Source organism: Microcaecilia unicolor, chromosome 5 (genome assembly GCF_901765095.1).
Source record: "Microcaecilia unicolor chromosome 5, aMicUni1.1, whole genome shotgun sequence".
NCBI lineage: Eukaryota > Metazoa > Chordata > Amphibia > Gymnophiona > Siphonopidae > Microcaecilia > Microcaecilia unicolor.
Window position 1 is genome coordinate 114,428,523 of NC_044035.1, and position 23,824 is coordinate 114,452,346.

The 23,824-nt window shown below is 43.2% G+C and overlaps 1 protein-coding gene across 6 annotated transcripts in view; it reads left to right on the top strand.

Moving 5' to 3' along the window:
• Nucleotides 1-23,824, top strand: part of KAT6B (lysine acetyltransferase 6B) — a 364,617-nt gene that overhangs the window by 226,750 nt on the left and 114,043 nt on the right. For all 6 annotated transcript variants that reach the window (XM_030203217.1, XM_030203216.1, XM_030203215.1 and 3 more), the window contains one exon: nt 17,731-17,892. In XM_030203217.1, coding sequence (XP_030059077.1) covers nt 17,731-17,892 — 162 coding nt within the window. The remainder of the gene's footprint in view (nt 1-17,730; nt 17,893-23,824) is intronic.

A 23,824-nucleotide genomic window follows, 5' to 3' on the forward strand; every position in this document is an offset into this window, starting at 1 on the left:
AGAGGGAGAAGAATCAGGCTGGGAGAGGCCACATCGGGGGGGGGGGGGGGCGGGGAGGGCGGGGAACTGATATACTTCCTGTGGCTTCGATGTAAGTCAGGTTTAATATTTGGTATATTGCCATTTGGACACAGTAACTAACATAACAGTTTGCATATCCAAGTAAAAGACTGGAAACAAACCAGCATCAAATTATCATTAAATCTAAAGGAAAAACGCAATGAAAAGAATGAAGAGAAAATAATAACTAGTGGAACAAAATTATAGTATCCTAACATAGTACAGAAGGGAAGAAGTACAGCTTAGCTCATCTTTCTGCACCAAGTTTAAAGATTGGGAAAGAAAGATGAAAAAGCCACATTTTGACATTGGATTTAAAACTTCCTATATAATAAAACTCACCTCCAACGTTCTAATGCTTGGGACCGTGGTTCCCTCAGCACGGAGGTGGTCTGCTAGGCAGCATCGAACTCAATGACGTCAACAAACACAGCTGAACGCAGAAAAAAAAAGGCACCAGACCCACAGTAACAAAAAAAAAAAAAAAAACCAAAAGGGTGAAGAGAGAGCCTCCGGGCAACTCAGCAGGGGACCTCGACCACACTGCAAGCTGCAGGAAGCTGAATCGCCCTCCAGTCCTGCACTAACCAAAAAAAAAAAAAAAGTGCGCACACAGGCTCCGGGCACCTCAGCAAAACAAAACAAAGGTGAAGACACAGCCTCCGGCGCATCAGCAGGGGATGTGGACTATAACTCAAGCTGCATGAAGACTAGCAGAGGGACCAACTTTCCTAACAGCAGGTACACTTATGGGAGAGAAAGGGCAGGAAAAAAAAGAGCACAATCACGAGATTAAAAAAAAAAAAGAAAGAGAACTGAAAACCAAAGGGGGGGGGGGGGGGACTACCCTGCACCTCAGACAGAAGGAAGGGGTCATACACACACACACACACACAACACAGTCTTTCACTCTTTGTGTGACACACACTCTCAAACACACACACATGTTCTCTCTCACATGCAGGGAGGGGGGAGGAAAAGAGAGGGGCCTGGAACTTCAAGGGGAGACAGACAAAAACACATGGAGAGGGGGGAGAGAACAGAATGAGAGGGAAAGGGGAGAGGACAAATGTTACACATGGATGGATGGAGGGCATGGACAAAAGAGCACAATCGCAGGATTAAAACAAGGAAAAGTTACTGAAAATACAAACACATGGGGGGGAGGGGACGACCCTGCAACACGGACAGAAGGAAGGGGTCATGCACACACACAAATACACACACACAGAGACAGACACACTCTCTCACACACACACACATACACTCAGACTCACTGCTCGCCCCTGTGGTCCCAGAACTTCAAACACAAAAGGTGAGGGTAACTGCACTTCGGACAGAATGAGGGGGTCATGCACACACGCAGACACATACTCTGGCACACTGTAGCTCTGTGTCACACACACACACACACTCTTTTCCACTCTCTGTGTCTCACTGTGACACACGCACTCAAACACACACACTTTACTAACAACTCTACAGATACAAAAAAAAAAAACATTGCTAGCGCCCGTTTCCTTGCAAACAGAAACGGGCCTTTTTTACTAGTTTTATTATAAGAGCTCTGCAGGCAAATGTCCACTGACAGGGAGTTCCAAAGTGTGAGGGACAGGAACTCAAAAGCTGAAGACTTTGAGAGTGTTGGGACTACGAAAAGGTTTGCTTAGGAAGATCTCAGAGTAAATAGGACAGTATAGAAGAAGGACATTTAGATAGGTCTTATGCTAGGGTAATAATCTTTTTTCCACCATGGGTTCTATCACTCCTCTGAAACTGGTTCATCCTTGCCTTTCTCATCATTGCCCTTGGTTTCATCTGGGACGTTGGGTACTTAAACAACAGGTCGGACATGCGGGGCATGAGTGGAGATGGTCTGTGACACCTGATAATCTTTCTTGTTGAAAATCGACTTGGTGTTTTTACAATAAATTAAAGGATGTCTGTAAGCCATACTATTCTTTTTTTTTGTTACATTTGTACCCCGCGCTTTCCCACTCAGGGCGGGCTCAATGCGGCTTGCATATTATATACAGGTACTTATATTTGTACCTGGGGCAATGGAGGGTTAAGTGACTTGCCTAGAGTTACAAGGAGCTGCCTGTGCCTGAAGTGGGAATTGAACTCAGTCCCTCAGTTCCCCAGGACCAGAGTCCACCACCCTTCTTCACTGATTAATAGCTCATTAAACCATCCAAAGGTATTTTTTTTCCATACTGGAATCCCTGACATTGGGTCGCCCTAAAGCTGCTGTCCATACATGACTTACGGCTGACTCTCTTGCTGACCAATTCACTTCATTTCAAAAATTAATATCTTGGACTCTTCCTTACCCAAGTTTCTTTGCCAGATCCTTGTACTTCATTGGCAGAAGATTTTTGCAGTCATGTGATTTTTACTATTTATTGAAGAATTTGATGAACCCTGATGCAGGCAGTTGCTGAACTTGGCCAAGTTGGGTCCTTCAATAAAATATATTTTACTTATCAGTGGTTGTACTCCTTCTGTGGACCGCCATTGCTGCCCTTGGTTCATCACTTTATTTCTTACTAGCCATTCCTTTTCTGTTTTTTACTACTTATCACCTCCCCTGTGGTGCTCTAGCTCAAGTTTCCATCTGCCTTTTTTTTTTGCCTTTTTGTTTTTTGTTCTGTCTCTTTCCTGTTTAATGGAGTTCCTTTTAGTCTAACTATATGTTTTATTGTACAGTGTTTTGCTTTGGTGTTGCATGAAAGGTGGTTTATTAAATCATAAATAGGAACTCCAGTGTAAAAGACAAGATGAGACAGAATTGGGATTGTAAATTTGATTCTTCTGCAGCTGGGAAGCAAGTGTTCATACAGTAAATGAATCTCAAACTGAAAAGGGCTTGTTTACAACAAAAAAAACCCCACTCTGTTGACAGTCTATTCATTTTGCCTTTCTCCTTTTTTTTGTGAGGACATTTCAATCTGCTTATCTTCAGAAAAAAACAAAATAAAACAAATTACTTTCCTGTAATGGGTGTTCTCCATTTTACACCAGGCTGGAAAGCTTCATATAATCCATCCATATCCCCTTGGAGCTGTATTTCTACTTTACTCAAAAAATATAAAAATAATACTACAAAGCACACGGGGACAGAAAGATAAACATATATCTCAAATGAGAGAATAATTTTTAAAAAATGGAGGTTGAAAATAACTAAATGATAAGATACAGAGCAATGAAAATTAACAGAAAATTTAAAAATATACTAAATTTAAAAGCTAAAGGCATCATCATTGTGACCCCATGTGACTACTTCATGTTGAAACAGATAAAGGTTCTAACCTCTTTTGTAGAAGACCCTTTTGTACTGCTTAGAGTTTTGAAGTTTTTGATAAATATTTGGCCCCATATCCTGATGGCTGAATCATTTGGATCGTAAGGGACTGTTCGACTATATTGTAAATCATTTCAGATTGCCAGCCCAAATAATTGCTAAAGCTCATTTGACACCAGAACTGACTTGGATCAGAAAACTCCTGTTTTGCAGACCCAGAGTAGTTAGTTCTGTGCCACTGCAGGAGAGAGGGTAGGCATCTTGTTTGGAGGCGATGCAAACATGGTGGCTTGTTGTTTTTTTTTTTTCTTTTTAAATGCCCCCCCTTCCTGTCTGTGCTTGAGCTAATCACTTACTGAATGATAGGAAGGAAGACATCCTTGCAATGAGCTGCAGATTACTGCCACAGTGTGCACTGTGGGGGTGAGGGTTCTCTGACATCGCACACTTTTTAAAAAAATTTTTTTTAACCTTTTCCGGAGATACGAAGGCGGTAGAACGAGAGGACATGAAATGAGATTGAAGGGGGGCAGACGCAAGAAAAATGTCAGTAAGTATTTCTTCACGGAGAGCGTGGTGGATGCTTGGAATGCCCTCCCGCGGGAGGTGGTGGAGAGGAAAACGGTAACGGAATTCAAACATGCATGGGATAAACATAAAGGAATCCTGTTCAGAAGGAAAGGATCCTCAGGAGCGTAACCGAGATTGGATAGCAGAGCCGGTAGTGGGAGGCGGGGCTGGAGGTTGGGAGGCGGGGATAGTGCGGGGCAGACTTATACGGTCTGTGCCAGAGCCAGTGGTGGGAGGCGGGACTGGAGGTTGGGAGGCAGGGATAGCGCTGGGCAGACTTATACGGTCTGTGCCAGAGCCGGTGGTGGGAGGCGGGGATAGTGCTGGGCAGACTTATACGGTCTGTGCCAGAGCCGGTGGTTGGGAGCAGTGGCGTAGCCAGACCTGAAATTTTGGGTGGGCCCAGAGCTAATATGGGTGGGCACTGTGTGTATAGTTGTAGTGTTTCTTGTGATACTACAAAATAATGCCCTTGATAATGGATTTCTAAGTAGTCTGTCCAACAGCTGCCCTGAATCAACATAACCACATACATAGTTAATGGAAAAATTGATATTTTTAAATATGATTATCCCATATCTTAAAATTGACCATGCATAAGTCTACAACAGCAGCAAACTTCTCAACACACATGGCAGGATCCTGCAATATAATTACATAGGAGAAATGTATTCAAATTCTGGTAGCACCTCAATAATAGAAATACAAAATCCCTTCACTGCCAGGTACTTTGTGAAGTAACACTAAAGGCTGCAAAGAAGCTCCTTAACACCAATTCTGAACACGTTTACCAACAACAGTACTTTTATAAAGGCAGAGGTGAATATACATAGCAGCAATACACATTCTATTGGAAAATTCAGACGTCAGACTCGTACCACACAAACTACATGCCAGCAGAATCTCTCACCTCAGTCACATGCAGAACGCATACCCACCCTCATCAATTACAGAATAGAGGACCAAAAATTAAAAATTGTCCTTAGCCCGGCATCAGCCCTTCTCTGCCCTTTCCTACCCCCCAACCCATCCCCATAGCCCAGCATCAGCTCTATCCTTCCCTTCCCCACCATCTAACCCTGCAGCTAGGCATCAGCTCTACCCTAATTCCCCCACCTCTCCCTGTAGCCTAGCATCAGCCCTGTTCTACCCTTTACCTATCCCCCCATAGTCTGGCATCTACCCTGCTCTTCCCAATCTCCCTCTTCACCCTGAACCAAACCAGTATTAAATATAAAACATTTTATTTTTTTAATGTCTTGGGTGCTGCAGAGACCACCCCCACCCAACAAAAAAAAATACAACCTTTTTAAAAATTATTTTAGTCTTGGCACTGAGCCCATCCCTGCCCAGAAACCCACCAACATACCTTCCCCTCCCTCCTTCCTCCTGCAGGGAAGACAAAGGGGGGGGGGGGGGGCTGGAGAGCCAAGGGAAAAGGAGGAGGCCGCACCCTGGTAGATCAGAACAACAGTTAAGATGCCATCAGGAAACAGGATATCCTCACTGAAATTTGGCCATCTGTATTGTATACAGTGTATTTATTTTATTTTTTAGTGTAGAAAAATGAGCACAAAATACAGAGTTTAAAATTGCAGTTTCTACCAGCTATAATAATTTTAAAGATGCTTTAGTGATATTCAATTGTTATTTCATGATATTTTATACCTATATGGGAAGCTTTCAAATAAATTAAATAGCAGTCCAATAAGTAAAACAAAAACTTTTGACCTCTACCTTTTAAGGCACTATTTATCCAATTGAAACAGTTTTAGACTTGTTACAGATAGACAAACAGTAAAGAACGACAAAGTGGATGCAGCAGCTCATAGGTTTGTTTCCTTTGGTTTGAGTGTACTAGAGAAGAATGACAGCTATGCGGGGGGGGGGGGGGGAGTGAAAACAGAGATTAATTGGCTTCCTTGCTTACCATGGATTAGATAATTTCAAACCTCCTTGGTCTCGACTCCGGATGGTCATGGACGGTGTCCTTTGCCTGCCGCGTCCTGCCTACGCGGAAATAGCAAGTTGAATAAGATGAGGCGGGACGTGGCAGGCAGCAGAAGGACCCCGATGCCGGCATCCTGTCCTAACCCCACTGCCTGCAGGTATGACGGTAATGGTATGGTTCAGTCCGGAGGACTACCGGGGGGGGGGGGGGGGAGGAACGAGGTTGACGGAGAGAGGAAGGAGTAGATGTGAGAGGGAAGAAACTGAAAGCGGACAAAAAGTTCAACAGATGCGTCGGATGGAACAGCACGGGAAGGGCAGCAGCAATTCTTACCAGAAGCCGAGGTTGCGCTTCTGTAGCAAGTTCAGCCCAGCAGTCCTGCCTCTTCTGAGGTAAACTTCCGGGCCAGTACAGGAAGCAGTAGCGGCAGACAGAGAGACGTGATCCTGCGCCTCTGCCTTGGTTGTTATTAGCGAGGTGCAACAGGAGAGCTCTTCTGCTGCATGGCGGCCAGCGGGTGGATGAAAAGGGTCACAAATGACTGGGCGGGCCTGAGACAAGATTGGGTGGGCCTGTGCCCACCCAGGCCCACCCGTAGCTACGCCCCTGGTTGGGAGGCGGGGCTAGTGCTGGGCAGACTTATACGGTCTGTGCCCTGAAGAGCACAGGTACAAATCAAAGTAGGGTATACACAAAAGTAGCACACATGAGTTGTCTTGTTGGGCAGACTGGATGGACCGTGCAGGTCTTTTTCTGCCGTCATCTACTATGTTACTTTACATTTTCCAGACATACAACATTTTTCTTTATCCTAGATATAAGGACTTTGAACAAGATTCAGAAAATGGAAAAGTAAAGAAAGGTTATGGGCTCTTATACCACTTGTTAACAACTCATCCTGTGGAGTGTGTAAGTCGGGGAGTGTCTAGTAACAATTTGATAAAGACAGGAAATCAACCCAGTGGTTTTTGGCAGACCCTCACAAAGGGATTCCAGAGTTGTTTTCTCCCTGGACATTACTTCCCTAACTGCCCGTGTATGCAGAAATGAGGATAGCTGGAGATAGGCGTAACGATCTGACCCCAATATTGGGAATCGCTCAAGGGCTTCTGCAAACGACAACAATGCCTCCCCCTCAAATAATTGACCCCACTTTCGTAAACCTCCTGTATACCATCTTGTGAAAGTTCCATTGGACATACCCGGGTAAAATAGTGGATTGTGAGCTATGGGAGACAGCCTAGAGAGCGCGGCATGTCGCTGTGGGAACAAGCTATCCCAATTTGAAAGGGTGACATATATGGAGGGACACAGTCCTCCCTCCAATGACCTAAGTGGACTCGGGATCCACATGAGTGCCCCCAGCGGCCTCGCGCCTAAAGTGTATTGTTCCAATTGCACCCATTGCCAGTCTGGATAGTCCTGGAACCATTCTATTGCAGCACGAGCCTGAACCGCCCTGTAATACCAAGCCAGATTAGGTACCCCCAGTCCTCCTCTCTTCCTATCCTGATATAACACAAGCGTGCCAATCGCGGGCGTTTACCCGCCCAGATAAAGCGCATAATACGATCCTGCATAGTGGCTAAGCATTTACCGGGTAGTGTGATTGGGAGAGCTTGAAAAAGATAGAGCAGGCGTGGCAACACGTTCATCTTCACCACGCTATTCGGCCAAACCACGAGAGATCAAGGTCACCCCATCTATCCAAGTCCTCGGTGAGTGTCCCCGCCAAGCCCTTGTAGTTTACCGAAAAGAGGTCCAGAAGGTGTGCTGTCAGGTTGACCCCCAGATAGCGAATGCTCCTTTTAGCCCACCTGAAGGCAAAAGTGGACTTCAACGAGTCCAGGAGTTCCCCCGGGAGATTCACATTCAGAACTTCAGACTTTGACATATTTACTTTGAAACCCGACACGTTCGAATATTCGTCAATCTCCCATAGGAGCCCATGGAAGGTGGTCATGGGATGTGTAGCGAACAGCAGCACGTCATCGGTGAATAGGGATAATTTATGTTCTCTCCCTCCAATGGAAAGTCCGCAAATATTTGGGTTAGTTCTGAGCCGAGTTGCAAATGGCTCCATGACCATTGCAAACAACAAAGGGGACAGGGGGCAGCCCTGTCTGGTGCCTCTATGTAAGGGAATCATTGCAGAGTTGCCACCGTTCACACGGATACACGCTTTTGGAGAGCTATAGAATGCTTGAATCCACCCAAGGAACTCTGGGCCAATCCCAAATGCCTTCTTCACTTTATACATGAATGGCCAGTGCACCCTGTCAAAGGCTTTTTCAGCATCTAGGCTGAGAAGGCAGAGAGGTTTCTTCATCTTCACAGCTAGATACATTAAATCGACTACTCGCCTAGTGTTATCTGTTGCTTTTCTGTATGGGACAAACCCCACCTGGTCAGGGTGTATAATAGCTGGGAAGAAGGGTGCTAATCGATTGGCCAGGACTTTAGCTAATATTTTGACGTCAGCGTTTAATACAGAGATGGGGCGATAGGACCCACAGTCCAAATGGTCCTTATTCGGTTTAGGCAGCACCGCGATCCATGCTTCCATCATGGACGCTGGCATAGATTCACCCTTCCCTATCATATTGAATATGTCAGTTAATAGCGGGGCCAGCTCCGGAGCGAATGTCTTGTAAAATTCATTTGGAAGGCCATCCAGCCCCGGTGACTTACAGGAAGGCAAGTGCTGAATAGCTTTTTGTATCTTGGCTGGGGTGACCGGTGCATCGAGTGTGATCCTCTGTTGATTTGTCAACGAAACTAGGTTGCTCTCGGCTGGGTAATCTGCAATAGAGTCTTCAGGGGGACTGATCTCCCGCGCGTACAGCTCCTGGTAAAATTCACAAAAATGCTGTCGTATGGCGTTAGATGTGTTTAGTAATTCTCCCCTCTCATTCCTGATGCGGGTGACCGCTTGGTCTACCTTTCGCCTACGTAGCTTTATGGCCAGGAGACGCCCTGCCTTATTGGTATATTGATATGATCTAACCCTATTTCTGTTTTGTATCCAACTTAATTGTTCAGAATAGATAGCGTCTAGCTGAAGCCGCTGCCCACGTAACTCTTCGAGGACTATTGGGGAGCCACCTGCTTTATGCTGCCTCTTCAATAACCGGATCTTATCCAGGCACTGTGCCAGCTGGGCCCTACGAATCCTCGCACGTTTACTAGCTATCTGAATAAAGTAACCTCTCGAGACTGCCTTCATAGCGTCCCACACAACACTTAGAGGTGGGCCCGATTCCTTATTAAACTCTAGGTACTCCTTCAGGGCCTGCCTGCAACCCTCTGCCACCTCGCCCTCTTGCAGTAAATCTGTATTAAGCGTCCATCTTTTATCCTTAACCTCTGCTTGGATGGTTGGCAGAGTAACCCAAACTGGGGCATGGTCCGAAATGGTTGCAGTGCCTATACCTGATTTCAGACCCCTCTCGGCTAACGTGACGTCCAGGAAGATATAATCTATGCGTGAGTACGTCTTATGTACTGGTGAAAAGAATGTATAGTCCCGCATAGTTGTGTGGCTTTATCTCCAAACATCTAAGGTCCCCATGGAATAGGCCAGTGAACCCAAGGCCAGAGAGTCCTTGGGACTCAAATGCTGAGGTCTCCCTGATCTGTCTAGCATGGGGTCCATAACTTCATTAAAGTCTCCTCCCATAATCAAGGAACCCCGAGTAAATGTGGCTAATAAGCTTTTCACTTTGTCATAAAATGTCCCCTGGTGTTCATTAGGTGCGTATAGGGATACTAGAGTGAGATCTACCTGGTCTATGACAACTTGCATAAACAGAAACTGCCCTCCCGGATCACGCTTAATCTTTTTTATTTGGGCAGATATGGATGTGTGAAACAACACTGCTACCCCACGTTTTTTGGATCCGTCGATAGAGGAGGCAAAAAAGGTGCCAGGGTAGTCTGGGTGGGAAAGAAGTCGCTCATGCACCCTGCGGAGATGGGTTTTCTGCAGCAGGACAATATGCGGTTTCAGCTGCTGTAGTTCTTTGAACAATTTCTTTCTTTTCTGGGGCATGTTCAGCCCCTTTACATTGTAAGATAATATCTTTATATCGGTACTCATTGTTAAGATGTTAGGTAAGCTTTACCCACAGCAAATGGAGTCCGACCGCTTCATGTACGTGTGCTTCCCAATACCCGTGGTGCCCCCAACCCCCCATTAATCCCCCTTCCCCCCCTGTCTAACACCAACTAAAGGGCACAAGACCTCATAGTGGGAAAAGAGAGAGGAATACACCATCAGCCAAACAACCCAGCCCTCCCCCTCCCCCCGAATTACCCCGATTTGCCACCAGGGTCTACTGCCCGTTTATTTATTCAAGCCATGGTCATTCATCAACTTATTGGGACCCGTCGTATTAACTTTCCCCTTAAACAACTCCCACCCTTTATCACTAGCAACATTACTACAGCGTATGCAACATACCCCCCACACATATGATCCCCCATTATCCTCCGTTACTTAACGCTTCATTTCCCTGTTACCAACAACAACAAAAGAGCAAGAAGCATAACCTAACAAACCTCCCCATTTCTTTACCAGTCAGTAGCACAGGATTATCCAGTGTCCTTCCGGCTGCTTTGCAGAATAAGAACTCAAAGAAAGTACATCAGCCAAACTGCCGTATCAGTTCAGGTGTCTTCCACGGTCACTCTTCGTTTTGGGTTACTCCTTTTAGTTGTTGTTGGAACCCACTGCCATTTTTGAAGTTTGGCCTTCGTTGCAGAGGCTACTCCACTTGGTGGTTTGCTAGACTTCACTAGGCCTGCCGCATGCAGGGATGACCAGGCTTCTGCCAAGGATGTAACTCTACTTTTGGCTCCTTGTAGTGTGTAGTTCAGCGAAAACGGAAACCCCCATCTATACGTGATCTGCTCCTTAGTTAGGATGTCCAGAACCGGCTTCATGAGGCGTCTCTGCTGTAGGGTGAATTGCGAGAGATCCTGATACACAGTTATTTTAGCTCCACCATATTCCAGATCTGGCTGCTTCCTGGCTTTGTTAAGCAGTTGTTCCTTCGTCTCATAACGATGAAACCGCACTATAACATCCCGTGCCCTGTTCTCCTGCCTTGGGCCAAGGGATCTATGCGCTCTGTCTATTTCTATCTTCACCGCCGCAGCCTCAGCCCCCAACAGGGTGGTACACAGCGTTTGTACTATCTGTGGAACATCTTCAGTCTCACCTCCCTCGGGAACTCCGCGGAATCGAAGATTGTTCCTCCTGCCCCTATTTTCAATGTCATGAAGCTTATATGTAAGATCTGAGTTTTTTTGCTCCAAAGCTTGTAATTGGGCATCATATGAGAGCAGGATTTCAGCGTGCTCTTCCAGCTTTGATTCCGCGTCGTCGACTCTGTTTCCCAGCTCACGGAGGTCAGAGCTCAACGTCTCCTGCCTTTTGAATCTCGTCCTTCGACCTTTTTATGTCAGCTTGTATACCTGAAAGGAGCTGGCGAAGTTCGCTGGATATGCCTTTTTTCGCGGGAGGCTTCCGCGTTTCTGCCAGCGACAGCGCGGAGTCAGAGTCTGATGGGGATGCCTGCGCCATTGTCTCATGGCGTTTGTTAGTTTTACTCGTTCCGCCGCCCGCTGACTTCTCCGACTCTTTTGAGCGCGCCGAAGGCGTTTTACTCATGCTACTAGTAATGAGAGGCGATGGGGAGTTCTGCTGGTAAGTATAAAGTGACTGGCGACTGCCTTTTTTTTAGCTATTTTGCGCTTCGGGGAGCAGGAGCTCAGGAGCTAGGCTGCCATCAGTCGCGGTGACGTCACTTCCTCCCCATATGCATTATTTTGAAGGGAAAAGCAAATATCTGTGATGGTACTGCTCACTATACCAGAAAAGGACGAATATGTATACTTTCCTGGAAAACTGATGCAAAGTCAGTGAGTGAAAGTACCAACATAGTTCTTAAAATTAACCAATATGTTTTGTTAAAGTACCATAGATAAATATATTTGACAGGCATTTTGGAATTTCTACTTCACTCACAATTTACTGTATTGTGTGACTCAATGGCAATTGCATTTTCCAAAATTTACTGACCTCTTAAAAAGTAACAGTACTTCTACACTTCTGGCAAATGTTTTAAATCTTTTTTTTTTCACAGTTTGCTGAGCAAGTATGATCTAATGTGGGATTCATACATTTTTTTTTCAGTTCTTTATTTCTTTTAACGTGGCCTCAGTCTTCTGTCTACAGCCCTGATGGATATGTTTCCCTATGAGGAAAGGCTAAAGTGGCTAGGGCTCTTCAGTTTGGACTAAGGGGCACGTAAATAAGCTACTAAGTAGTACATTTAAAATGAATCGGAGAAAATATTTCTTCACTGAGGGAGTAATTAAACTCTGGAATTTGTTGCCAGAGAATAGCTTAGAGTTTAAAAAAGGTTGGATTAAGATGGACTTGGGGAAAACCACTGCATATTCTAGGATAAGCAGCATAAAATCTGTTTTACTGTTCTGGGATCTTGCCAGGTGCTTGTGACCTGGATTGGCCACTGCTGGAAACAGGATACTGAGCTTGATGCAGTGGTGTGCTGGAGCCGGCTCGTACCGGCTCTGCAGAGCCGGTTGTTAATTTTTGAAGAATTTTGCGAGCCGGTTGTTCAGCTGTCAAAGGGACTTGAAGTTTTTTCCCCCCACAAATTGCAGCGGGAGGCTAGAGGCACGCATGCCCAAACACACCAGCTGTCACTTGATATTAGTGCATGTGTGGTGTGTGGCAGTTCTGCCTCCTCGTGCTGCACTGCGCAGGCAAGAAATTTGAGTGCTCGTGGGCTGGTTCACCTCAGCAGCGCTCCTGCTCACAGCTCAGCTGGTCAAGGAGCTGTACACCGTTAAGGACTCACGGTCCAACACTCAACTTGGCTGCCCCGCTAGAGAGTGAGGACAGAGGCGACAGGAGAGCTCTGCTGGCTGCTCGTTCATCGTTGCTACAGAAGTGCACAGCAAGCAGCATACCCTCTGGTAAGAATTATTTTAAGCAGACTTGTTACTGGGCCTATTTGTTGGGGGAGGACAAGTCACTGTCAAGTGGTTGGGGGAGCATTGTCCCCGCCCCCCCCCCCCCCAAAAAAAACATTTGCATCGTCCGTGTTCTGAGTCTCTCTCCCCTGCTGCCCTTCCCGCTGCCCCATGCGTTTTAACTTGAACTTTTTGTCCCTTCAGTTTCTCTCTTCCCTCCCGCATCTGCTACCTCCCTCCCTCAACCTCTCTGCCCCCGCCTGTTGTCGTCGTCCAACTGTACCTGCTGGCGGTGGTTAGAACAGGATGCCAGTGTCAGGGTCCTTCTGCTGCCACGTCCCGCCTACTCTGTTTCAACTTGCTGTTTCCGCGTAGGCAGGACGCGGCAGTCAAAGGACTCTGTCGGGAGTTGGGACCAAGGAGGTTGGAAACTAAGTAATGAGCCTGCTGCTTATCCTACTCCACGGTAAACAAGGAAGGCAGTTTGGTAAATCTCGGTTTTCACTGCCCCGCACAGCTGTCATCTCCTCTAGACAGTACACTCAAACCAAAGCAAGCAAGTCTATGAGCTGCTGCATCCACGTTGTCGTCCTTTATTGCCCATCTTCTGTAACAAGTCTAAAGCTGTTTCAATTGGATAGGTAGTGCCTTAAAATGTAGAGGTCAAAAGTTTTTTTGGTTTTTTTACTTATTGGACAGCTTTTTAATTTATTTGTAAGCTTCCCATATAGATATAAATTTCATGAAATAACAATTGAATATCACTAACACATCTTTAAAAATTATTATAGCTGGTAGAAACAGCAATTTTAAACTCTGTATTTTGTGTTAATTTTTCTACACTATAAAAATAAATAAATACACTGTATACAATACAGCAGAGAACATTTTCAACACTTTATTGTCTACATTAAATGACTATGGCTTTGATATTGAATATTTGAAAGCAAACTTGATTTCGTTTTGTTCTGATGGTGCTAATACAATGCTGGGAAGAAAGTCTGAAGTAGCTGCAAAGTTGTTGGCAAAATTTCCTAAAATCATCATTTGGCACTGTTTAAATCATCGATTGCAACTATCACTTGACGATTCAATATCTGAAATAAAGCAAGTAAATCATTGAAAAATATTTTTAGATAAAATATTTTCCATTTATCACCAATCTAATAAAAATCAAACTGAGCTACAAGCTATAGCTAAAGAACTTGAAATTATTAAAATTGATCGGAGTACTAGGGCCCAGATGGGCAGCATGTAGTTTACGAGCTGCTACTGCTGTGTGGCGTGCATATCCTGCATTATATGTGCATTTTTCCCATTCTGCTTATTCTGGTTTGGCAAAGAGATTGGCTAACATTAATGTCTTGCAAGACCTTGCTTTAATGATATTCTTGAGAAATTTTCATTACTTTCAACTGCATTGCAGTCAAGATCAACTAATATTCAAAAAGCACACAAATTGATCAAAAGTACCATTCCTTGCAGTAGAAGAGAGTGAATAGTGGAGTGCCGCAGGGGTCTGTACTGGGACCAGTGCTATTTAACATATTTATATAAATGATCTGGCAATCAGAACTGTTGAGTAAGGTGATTAAATTTGCAGATGATACAAAACACATGTGGACTGTGAAAAATTGCAGGAAGACCATAGGAAATTGGAAGATTGGGCATCCAAATGGCAGATGAAATGTAATGTGGACAAATGTAAAGTGATACACATTAGGAAGAACAATCAAAATCATAGTTACCTGATGCTAGGGTCCACCTTGGGATTCAGCACCCAAGGAAAAGATCTAGGTAGTGTTGACAGTATGCTGAAATCTTCTGTTCAGTGTGTGGTAGTGGCCAAAAAAGCAAACAGGAATTATTAGGAAAGGGATGATAAATAAGATCAAGGATACCTCTGTATTGCTCCGTGGTTCAACCTCACCTTGAGTGTTGCATTCAGTTCTGGTTGCTGTGTCTCATAAAAGATATAGCAGAATTAGAAAAGGTTCAAAGAAAGGTGACCAAAATGATTAAGAGGATGGAAAGGCTAAAGAGGTTAGGGCTCTTCAGCTTTGAAAAGAGATGGCTGAGGGGAGATATGACTAAGTTCTACAAAATCCTGAGTGGTGTAGAACGAGTAGAAGTGAATTGATTTTTTTTTTTTTTTACTCTTTCATAAAGTACAAAGACTACAATGTACAAAGTACAATGAAGTTACACGGAAATACTTTTAAAACAAGAGGAAATATTTTTTCACTCAACGAATAGTTAAGCTCTGGAACTCTTTGCTGGAGGATGTTGTAACAGTGGTTAACATATCTGGGTGAAAAAAAAAGGTTTGGACAAGCTTCTGGAGGGGAAGTCTATAGTCTGCTATTAAGATGGGCATGGGAAAGCCACTGCTTTCTCTGGGATTGGTAGCATGAAATTTTGCTACTATTTGGGTTTCTGCCAGGTATTTGTGACCTGAATTGGCCACTGTTGGAAACAGGATACTGGGCTAGATGGACCATTGGTCTGACCCAGTATAGGTGGAGGAGTAGCCTAGTGGTTAGTACAACAGACTTTGAACCTGGGGAACTGGGTTTGATTCTCACGGAAACTGCTTGTGACTCTGGGCAAGTCACTTAACCCTCCATTGCCCCAGGTACAAAATACGTACCTATATATAATATGTAAGCCACTTTGATTGTAATCACAGAAAGGCGGTATATCGTCCTATCACCTTATGGCTATTCTTATGTTCACTATTTACAATAGCTTTGTAAAGGGACACCTTTGTTGCCTACATTCATTATCGAATAAAAAGCTAAATTTCAGTTAGATCTTCATAAAAATAGTTCTAATGTTTTCCTATCCAAGTTCACACACCTCTTGAACCCCAGGTTAAGAACCCTTGCTCTAAGAGTCTCCAATTAGCTAGAAAATAAACACCCAAATTTACAATTTATAAACACCTAGAAGTAGAAGCCCTATATAAATTGCTGTTACAGTGATATGCTTCAGTGAGTTCCACGATTAAGCTATAGTCATGTCAGATGTGATAGATTCTTTGTACCCCAAAAAGGAAAGTAACTGGGATACCAGGAAATTGCAAGGAATCGTTCTAGGGGTGGTAAACAAGTAAAGCTATTATTAATAAATTCAGTATACCCATTTTTGAGAACAGTAGTGTTAGTCTTGAGCAAGACTGAAAGCAGAATACTCTAAAGAAATAACTCAGAACATCGATTTGTACCAGGGGCGTATCTGCGTGGGGCCACAGGGGCCTGGGCCCCCGCAGATTTGGCCCTGGACCCCCCTACCGCCGTTAACCCTCCCCTGCCTACCGCCAACCCTTTCCCCGCCTACCGCCATCACCTACCCCGAGGTCCGCTCCTGCCGGTTTTTTAAACTATTACTTCAGCTGGCGGGGGATCCCAACCCCCGCCAGCCCAGCCGAGGTCTTCTTTAACTTCATCTTCATCCTCGTGCTGTTAAAGCTGCATGATGCATCCTTCCAGCTGAAGTAATAGTTTAAAAAACCGGCAGGAGCGGACCTCGGGGAAAGGGTTGGCGGTAGGCGGGGGAGGGTTAACGGCGGTAGGGTGGGAGGGTTGACGGCGGCGGCGGTAGGGGGGGGGGTTATAATGTGCCCCCTCACTCTAGCCCCTGCCCCCCTACCGCCGAATCTCAGGTACGCCCCTGGTTTGTACTGTACTTAATTCTAGGGTTGTTCAAAATTGGTCAATGCCTAAGTCAACACACAGAATAATATAGCCATAACCTGTCAGACCCAGAAGCCGGGCCTACAGCATAAATAGAACCTCATGCTCAAAAGTGCTGCCCTTACATCACCTAATAGGAACTATTTCAAGCTCACAGTCTGTCCCTTTTCATCTCACCACTTTTTCTGGACAAAGAGCTGATCTGTGTCATTGCAGTCAGATAATGCCATCCACTTGTATGACTGATCCATCCTAAAATGTCAAAATAAGGGTTATAGAGGGCCACAGACTCCTTTTATGTTTGTTGTACTTTGGTCTGTTGGTCATTAGTTGATCAGCACTTTATCTCTTTCTGGTATTTTTTTTGTTTGTTTTGATATAATAGAGGTCTACAAAATTATGATTGGAGCAGAACAGTTAATAGCAAATTGATTGTTTACTCTTTTAAAAAGTACAAAGGGACACACCATGAAGTTACATTGTAATATTTTTAAAACAAATAGGAGAAAGATTTTTTTCATTGAATGAGGATATGGTAAAAGCAGTTATTGTAGCTGGGTTTTAGAAAGATTTGGATAAGTTCCTGGAGGTAAAGTCCGTAAACTGCTTTTAAGGTAGACCCTCAAGAAGCCACTGCTTATGCCTGGAGTTGGTGCATAGGATCGTGTTACTTCTTAGGATTCTGCCAGGTATTTGTGACGTGCATTGGCCACTGTTAGAAGCAGGATACTGGGCTAGATGGACCTTTGATCTGACCCAGTATGGCAATTATGTTCTTATGCTTTTGTTTCCTGTTATCAAATGTGTATGAAGAGGGCACGTTGTCCAGTGTTTGTATAACAGACTAGTACCACACAATATTATTACTACTTGTTAGTTTAAGGGTACATAGTATGTAAAGTATCTTTTTATGTTAATATTATTGAGCATATATGTCTTATCTAAAATACAGATTTTCTAGTCCATGATTGAATTGCCCAGCTACTTTTCACCATAAAACTTTATATTGGTTAAAGCCTCTTTTGCTTCTGGAATATCCTCCCTGACAAAAGGTTCTAATTAAAATGCTAACATATTCCTTGGAAATCTATATTTGTACTATTAAGCCATCTAACTATTAAGTAATGTGTTGTTGTTCTTTGTAGGTTGATGGAAACATAAGCAAAATTTATTGCCAAAACCTTTGCTTGTTAGCCAAGCTGTTCCTTGATCACAAAACATTGTACTATGATGTGGAGCCTTTCCTTTTTTATGTCCTTACAAAAAATGATGAAAAAGGCTGTCATCTGGTAGGATATTTCTCAAAGGTAAGAGAATTATGAATTAAATAAATATTATATATATATCTTTTTGTTTCTTTGACTGTAGCATAACAAATGTAAAGTAGGTACAACAACTCTGTTCCAGTTCCATTTATAAGCATTGGCAGATTGCTGGTAAAACAAAATTCCTCATCTGTTTCCTTTAAGATTCTAGTTGTTTTGCCCTCAAGGTGAACCGTTAAGGCTTATTTCCATAGCTATTAGGAACAGAGAGACCTCAAGTGATGGCTATATGAAGCTGAGAACAAAAACTCTTGAACTTATCTCTTTCACAAACTTGGATATATCACTTCCTGCATGAGAGGTCACTTAACTGTAACTGGGCAATAATTGCATTGAGTCTATTACATTTACCCTAAAATGACAGGTGGTAGTACATCTGCACACTGTTTCTTACATTATCAGAGGATGCTATATGTTAGCTTCTGAGTCATGTTGAATCTGTGATAATGGGTCTCTTATGATAGACAATTAAAGAAAAACAACTCAGTAGCCCAGTTATAGCTCTGAGTGGTGTGTTACAAGAAGATTGCCTCATATTAGTCTTGGTTCTGGTTCCTACATTTTAGTCCAGTTTGGTCTGGGGGCTTTGCAGAGGAAATGCAGAGGGAAATGTTCACAGCCCTGGGAGGGGAGAGAGGTCCAGTCGCACTTGTGCTGGATTCTAACGGGACCTATAGTCTATGCCTCTCAGCAAAAGGATTATGTCTGTATGGCCACAAAGGATGTGAACATCTTCATAAAGAAGGTTAATATATCGAAAATATTGGGAGATGTGGCAGGATGGCATCCTGCTTTTCTGGCAGTGTTTACCAGAGCTCAGTGTTTCTTGGCAGCTTTCTTCCATTATGCCTTTTTGATAATGCCTCATACTAAACATAAGGGGATGGTGAAGGGCCTACCGCTGCTGGCCAAAACCTCTTCTGCGATCCAGCAGATGCTGGACCAGTATGCCCTCAGACCCCTGCAGATGGGAACTGGGGAAGCTTGCCCTGCTTTAAGCCCAGATGGAGGAGCACCGGGCTTTTGGGGGCTAGATACATCTTTCTCCCCTGGAACCTAACCCACCGCCGTGTTCTGCAGACACCAGATATCTGGCAGGAAGCTCATCTGAGGTGGAAGGCGCTGGAGTAGAGCACTGAAGTAGCAGAGCCAGACTAGATGGAATGTCTGTTGAAGTGATCCAGGGGCCTGTTCATGAAGCAGTAGCCCCCACGGTGGTTACACTGGATGTCATGTGGAAGGCGATTCAGGATTTTCTGCTCAGGACACTTCTCTCCTAGTAAGTAAAGTAGATTTGATATCTCAGTCTTTGAAAACAACTAAGCAGGAATTTGATCTTTGATTTAAGCAGGTACAAGAAGAGGTTAATAAGTTTAAAAGGATCAGTGGATATTGTTGTGAAGGATAAAATATTGATTTATAGAAGAATTGAGCAAATTGAGAACTATAATAGGAGACGTGGAGGGGCATTTTTGAACGGGGACGACCATCTCTAAGGGCGCCCAACTCTAAGGACGGTGCCGTGAAGGGGCGGGGCAACGTGTATTATCGAAACAAGATGGATGTCCATCTTTTGTTTCAATAATACGGTTGGGGACGCCCAAATCTTGACATTTAGGTCGGTCTTCGAGATCGTCATCCTGGGTTTTCGGCGATAATGGAAACCAAAGATGTCTATCTCAAAAACGTCCAAATCGAAGCCCTTTGGTCGTGGGAGGAGCCAGCATTTGTAGTGCACTGGTCTCCCTCACATGCCAGGACACAAACCGGGCGCCCTAGGGGGCACTGCAGTGGACTTCAGAAATTGCTCCCAGGTGCATAGCTCCCTTACTTTGGGTGCTGAGCCCCCCAACCCCCCCCCCCCCCAGGTCTGCCTACCTGAAGTACACTGCACCCATTACAACTGCTCCAGGGACCTGTATACTGCTGCAATGGACCTGAGTATGGCATTTGAGGCTGACTTAGAGGCTGGCAAAAAAGTATTTTTAACCTTGTTTTTTATGGTTGGGGGGGGGGGGGTAAGGGGACGTCATCCCCGATTCCCTCCGGTGGTCAGTTGGGGCACCTTTTTGAGGCTTGGTCGTGAAAAAAAATGGACCAAGTAAAGTCGGCCAAGTGTTCATCAGGGACGCCCTTCTTTTTTCTATTATTGGCCGAGGACGACCATCTCCTAATCACGCCCCAGTCCCGCCTTCACTACCCTGCCGACACGCCCCCGAGAACTTTGGTCATCCCCGCGACGGAAAGCAGTCGAAGGTGTCAAAAAATCGGCTTTCGATTATGTCGATTTGGACGACCTTGCGAGAAGGACTCCCATCTCCCGATTTGTGTCGAAAGATGGACGTCCTCCTCTTTCGAAAATATTTTGAACTTTCCCAGGGCTTGGGGGTATAGCCCCAATTGATTTCTTCAAGAAATGTCTTAGAGAATTTAAGATTTTCCTCATCTGCTAGTACTCTGATTAATAGGATATATTACCTTCCGGTTTCTTCTTTGTTAACTGGGGGTTCACCCACGGGAGCTGGGCTACAAGCTCAAGCACAGGATGGTGTTAATGGAATTAAAAATTTGACCGCTTTATTGAAGACTCTTTATTGGAAGTATCTGACTGGGGAACTTTGCTGGTCCCATTGATATTTGAACAAGATCTTAATGCATTTATGAGACTGTACTTTAGAAATTCACAAGTACCTTTTTGTGATCAGAAAGTTTGGATCTACCTGGATGTTAAGAAAATAACTCAGAGAAGAGATGTAGGTTATTGGGGTGTCCTTGTTAGAATATTCATGCAAATGTTTAGTTCGGTATTCAGGGGTCAAATATGTATTTTTTGTTTCAGATCAACTGGAAGCCTTTATTGATATGGATATCTCCAGTGGAGGAGGTACTATGGCTAGTTAAGGGTATTTATATGTGGAACAAGTGTTGACTTGTATTATATTTGTAAATTCTAAAAAATATATATATATAATATTTAAAAGGTGCATATCTTCAATTGAAGGCAAATGGCATCTTGACCAATAGGAGTAGATTATTTGATCTGCAAACTCATAGGATGACCTTGCCATGTCAAAAGAAAAGTTATATAATACAGCTCGCTGGATAACTGTTTTAATGTTTGTTTTTTCAGTCACCAATTAAAAAAAAGCCAATGAAATAAAAGCAGAATACGTTTGGAATTGGTTGATGTAAGATTTAGTTAGTATCTGGAATGTTTGTCATCTAGGTCATTTCTCAGCCACTAATTTGTGGCAGTATTTTTGGCTGACTCTGTAAAAGGTTCTATTTTAGTTTTGTTGGACCAATAAATTCTGGGTCTCGCATAAGGTCTAAAACAATATCCTACAGTAGTAGGAAAAGGATTATATTTTCTAATCTTAGTGGTTACACAAATATCAGTTGAGTGTGTGCAGTTCTTTCATCTTTGCATTTTGCCCTGTGCTTTTTTTTTCTTCTGCATTGTACTGCTTAGAGACTTGTTTCTCAGTATTTCCATTTGTAATTTTTGGTCATTTATTCTGTAATTGGTGAAGGTTGGTCTGTGTTCTGTGTGTGATCGAGGTAAGAGATTCTGCTGATGTAGTTTGTGTGGGGATTTATAAAGGTCTAATTTTTTTAATGTACAGTGCTTGGTATTTGAACCTTTAGAATTGTTGCTGTTAAGGTTTGCTACATAGGTTCTGAATCTGAGAAGCTTATATGCAGCAGTTTGTTACTGGTAGTGAGATGATTACATGTTCTTGGGGTTTTCTTTTTTTTTTTTTAATTTATATATTTTGTGGGACGTCAAAGCATAGAGTTGCAACACAAAGATTGATGCAAGGCTTGCCAGCACAAGACAGTCACAATGATATTAAAGTTCACAAGAAGTTTTATGTTATCGTGGCTAAATTACTTAGTTGAAACTGAGACTAAGGACTCTGGAAACCTGCACATGTAAAGCTAAGTAAAGTATTTTCTTACACTGAAGATATGATATGCCTGTCGTGCAGAAGCCAAAGCTAATTGTGATTTTCCTGATGAAAAGATTTGGGATTCATGGAAGCTTGACTACTTAAAGAAACATTTCAAGATACGAAGAATTCAACAAGGCAGTGGAATAAATCACTTAGTAATGGAATCAAATTCTGATAGGAAGTCTAGATTGGAGTTTAGTGAGCAACAATGAAGTTAAGTCGAACAAGTGAAAATATTGACTGAGAATGTATTGCTTGCCATTTACATCTATACTCTGTTCAAGATATTCATGAACAGTGGTAAAACATGTAACACTTCCAGAAAGATGGCGCAGCAAAAATTATGAATTTGAATTTATTGAAATGCATTAACCATGTAGTTTTGCAAAATGTGATGAATGGTATCCATAATGCCTCTTAGCACTTCTTAATTGTGGATTAAAGTAACAACATTTCAAATTAATAAAATGTTGATTCTTTATATAAAGTATGAAATCATATGTAGCTGATGAATTTGAAGGTGACCCTTGCTCTGTTTATTCTATCTGGAAAAGTGAGAAGATCAGATGACAAGAAGTAAGAGGAACTGCAAGTTATTCATCATTTTAAGAAACTTATCAAGAGAGTGAAGTAGGACTGCAAAGTTTCTACAAGAATGCTATGCCACAATCAAAGGAAATTTCAGAAGAGATGAGAAATGTTGTTGAAATATATCAACCTGGAAAGGGTTACAAAGCCATTGCCATTTGTAAATCTCTGGGACTCCACTGAATCACAGTACATTGTCAATCAATATTTTTACTTGTTTCACATCACCTGGAAGAATGTTGAATCTTGCTAAGAGTGACCAGCCTGTCAAAATGACTCCAAGGTTTCAGCGACGACAACTCATTTGGGAAGTCACACCATTTTCCAGACAAACATTCAAAGAACTGTAAACATCTCTAGCCTCAACTAAGGTCAGAATGCATGACTCCACAGCAAGAATGGGATTCACAGGAGAGTAGTAAGGCGCTGGAAAATCCTGCTATCAAGGAGCAATATCTGTGCTCGTCTCACATTTTCAAAAACACACCTGGATGATTGCCAAGCCTTTTAATTTTGGGAGAATATTCTATGGACAGATGAGACAAAAGTGGAACTCTTTGGATTTGGACAAGACAGGTCCCATTATATCTGGTGTAAAGCAAATACAGCATTCAGTAATATCATCATATCAGTAGTCAAAGTTTTGTTAGTTAATGCAATGATTAGGAATGCTTTGCTTCTTCAGGACCTGGAAAACTTGCCATTATTGAAGGAACCATGAATTTCTGCACTGTTCCAGGAAATTCTTAAGGAGAATGCCCAGTTGTCTGTCTGCGAGCCGAAGCGTGATTGGGTTATTTAACAAGACAGTGATCCAACACACAAAAGCAAGTCTATGTTTGAATGGCTGAAGAAAACAAAATTAGTTTTGGATTGGTATTTGGCCTAGTCAGAAATCCTGACTCAAACCCAAGAGAGATGTTATAGGTTTTGTGCACGAGTTGCTTGTTTCAGGTCCTACTATAACTGTCTAAATTAAAACAGCTCTACAAAGAAGAGTGGGCTAAGATTCCTCAACAGCCATGTGAAAGACAGATATTAAATTACAGGCAGTGTTTGATTGCAATTATTGCTGCTAAAAGTTGGTGCAGCTGCAACTAGTTATAAAGTTTAAGGAGGCAGCAACTTTTTCATGTGACATGGGGTGATAAAGGTGTTTGGATAACTTTGTTCCTTAAAGAAATGCGTTATGTGTTTACTCAGGTTCCCTTTGTCTAATGTTACATGTGTAAAGATAAAAAAAAAAATCATTCAGTGCAGTGTGACATATTGCAATAATAGGGGAAATCAGAATGGAGGGGAGTTAAAACTTTTTCATATCTTGTATTCCTATTTAAGTTACTTTTTAGTATTTTCTTTATAGTCTTTAT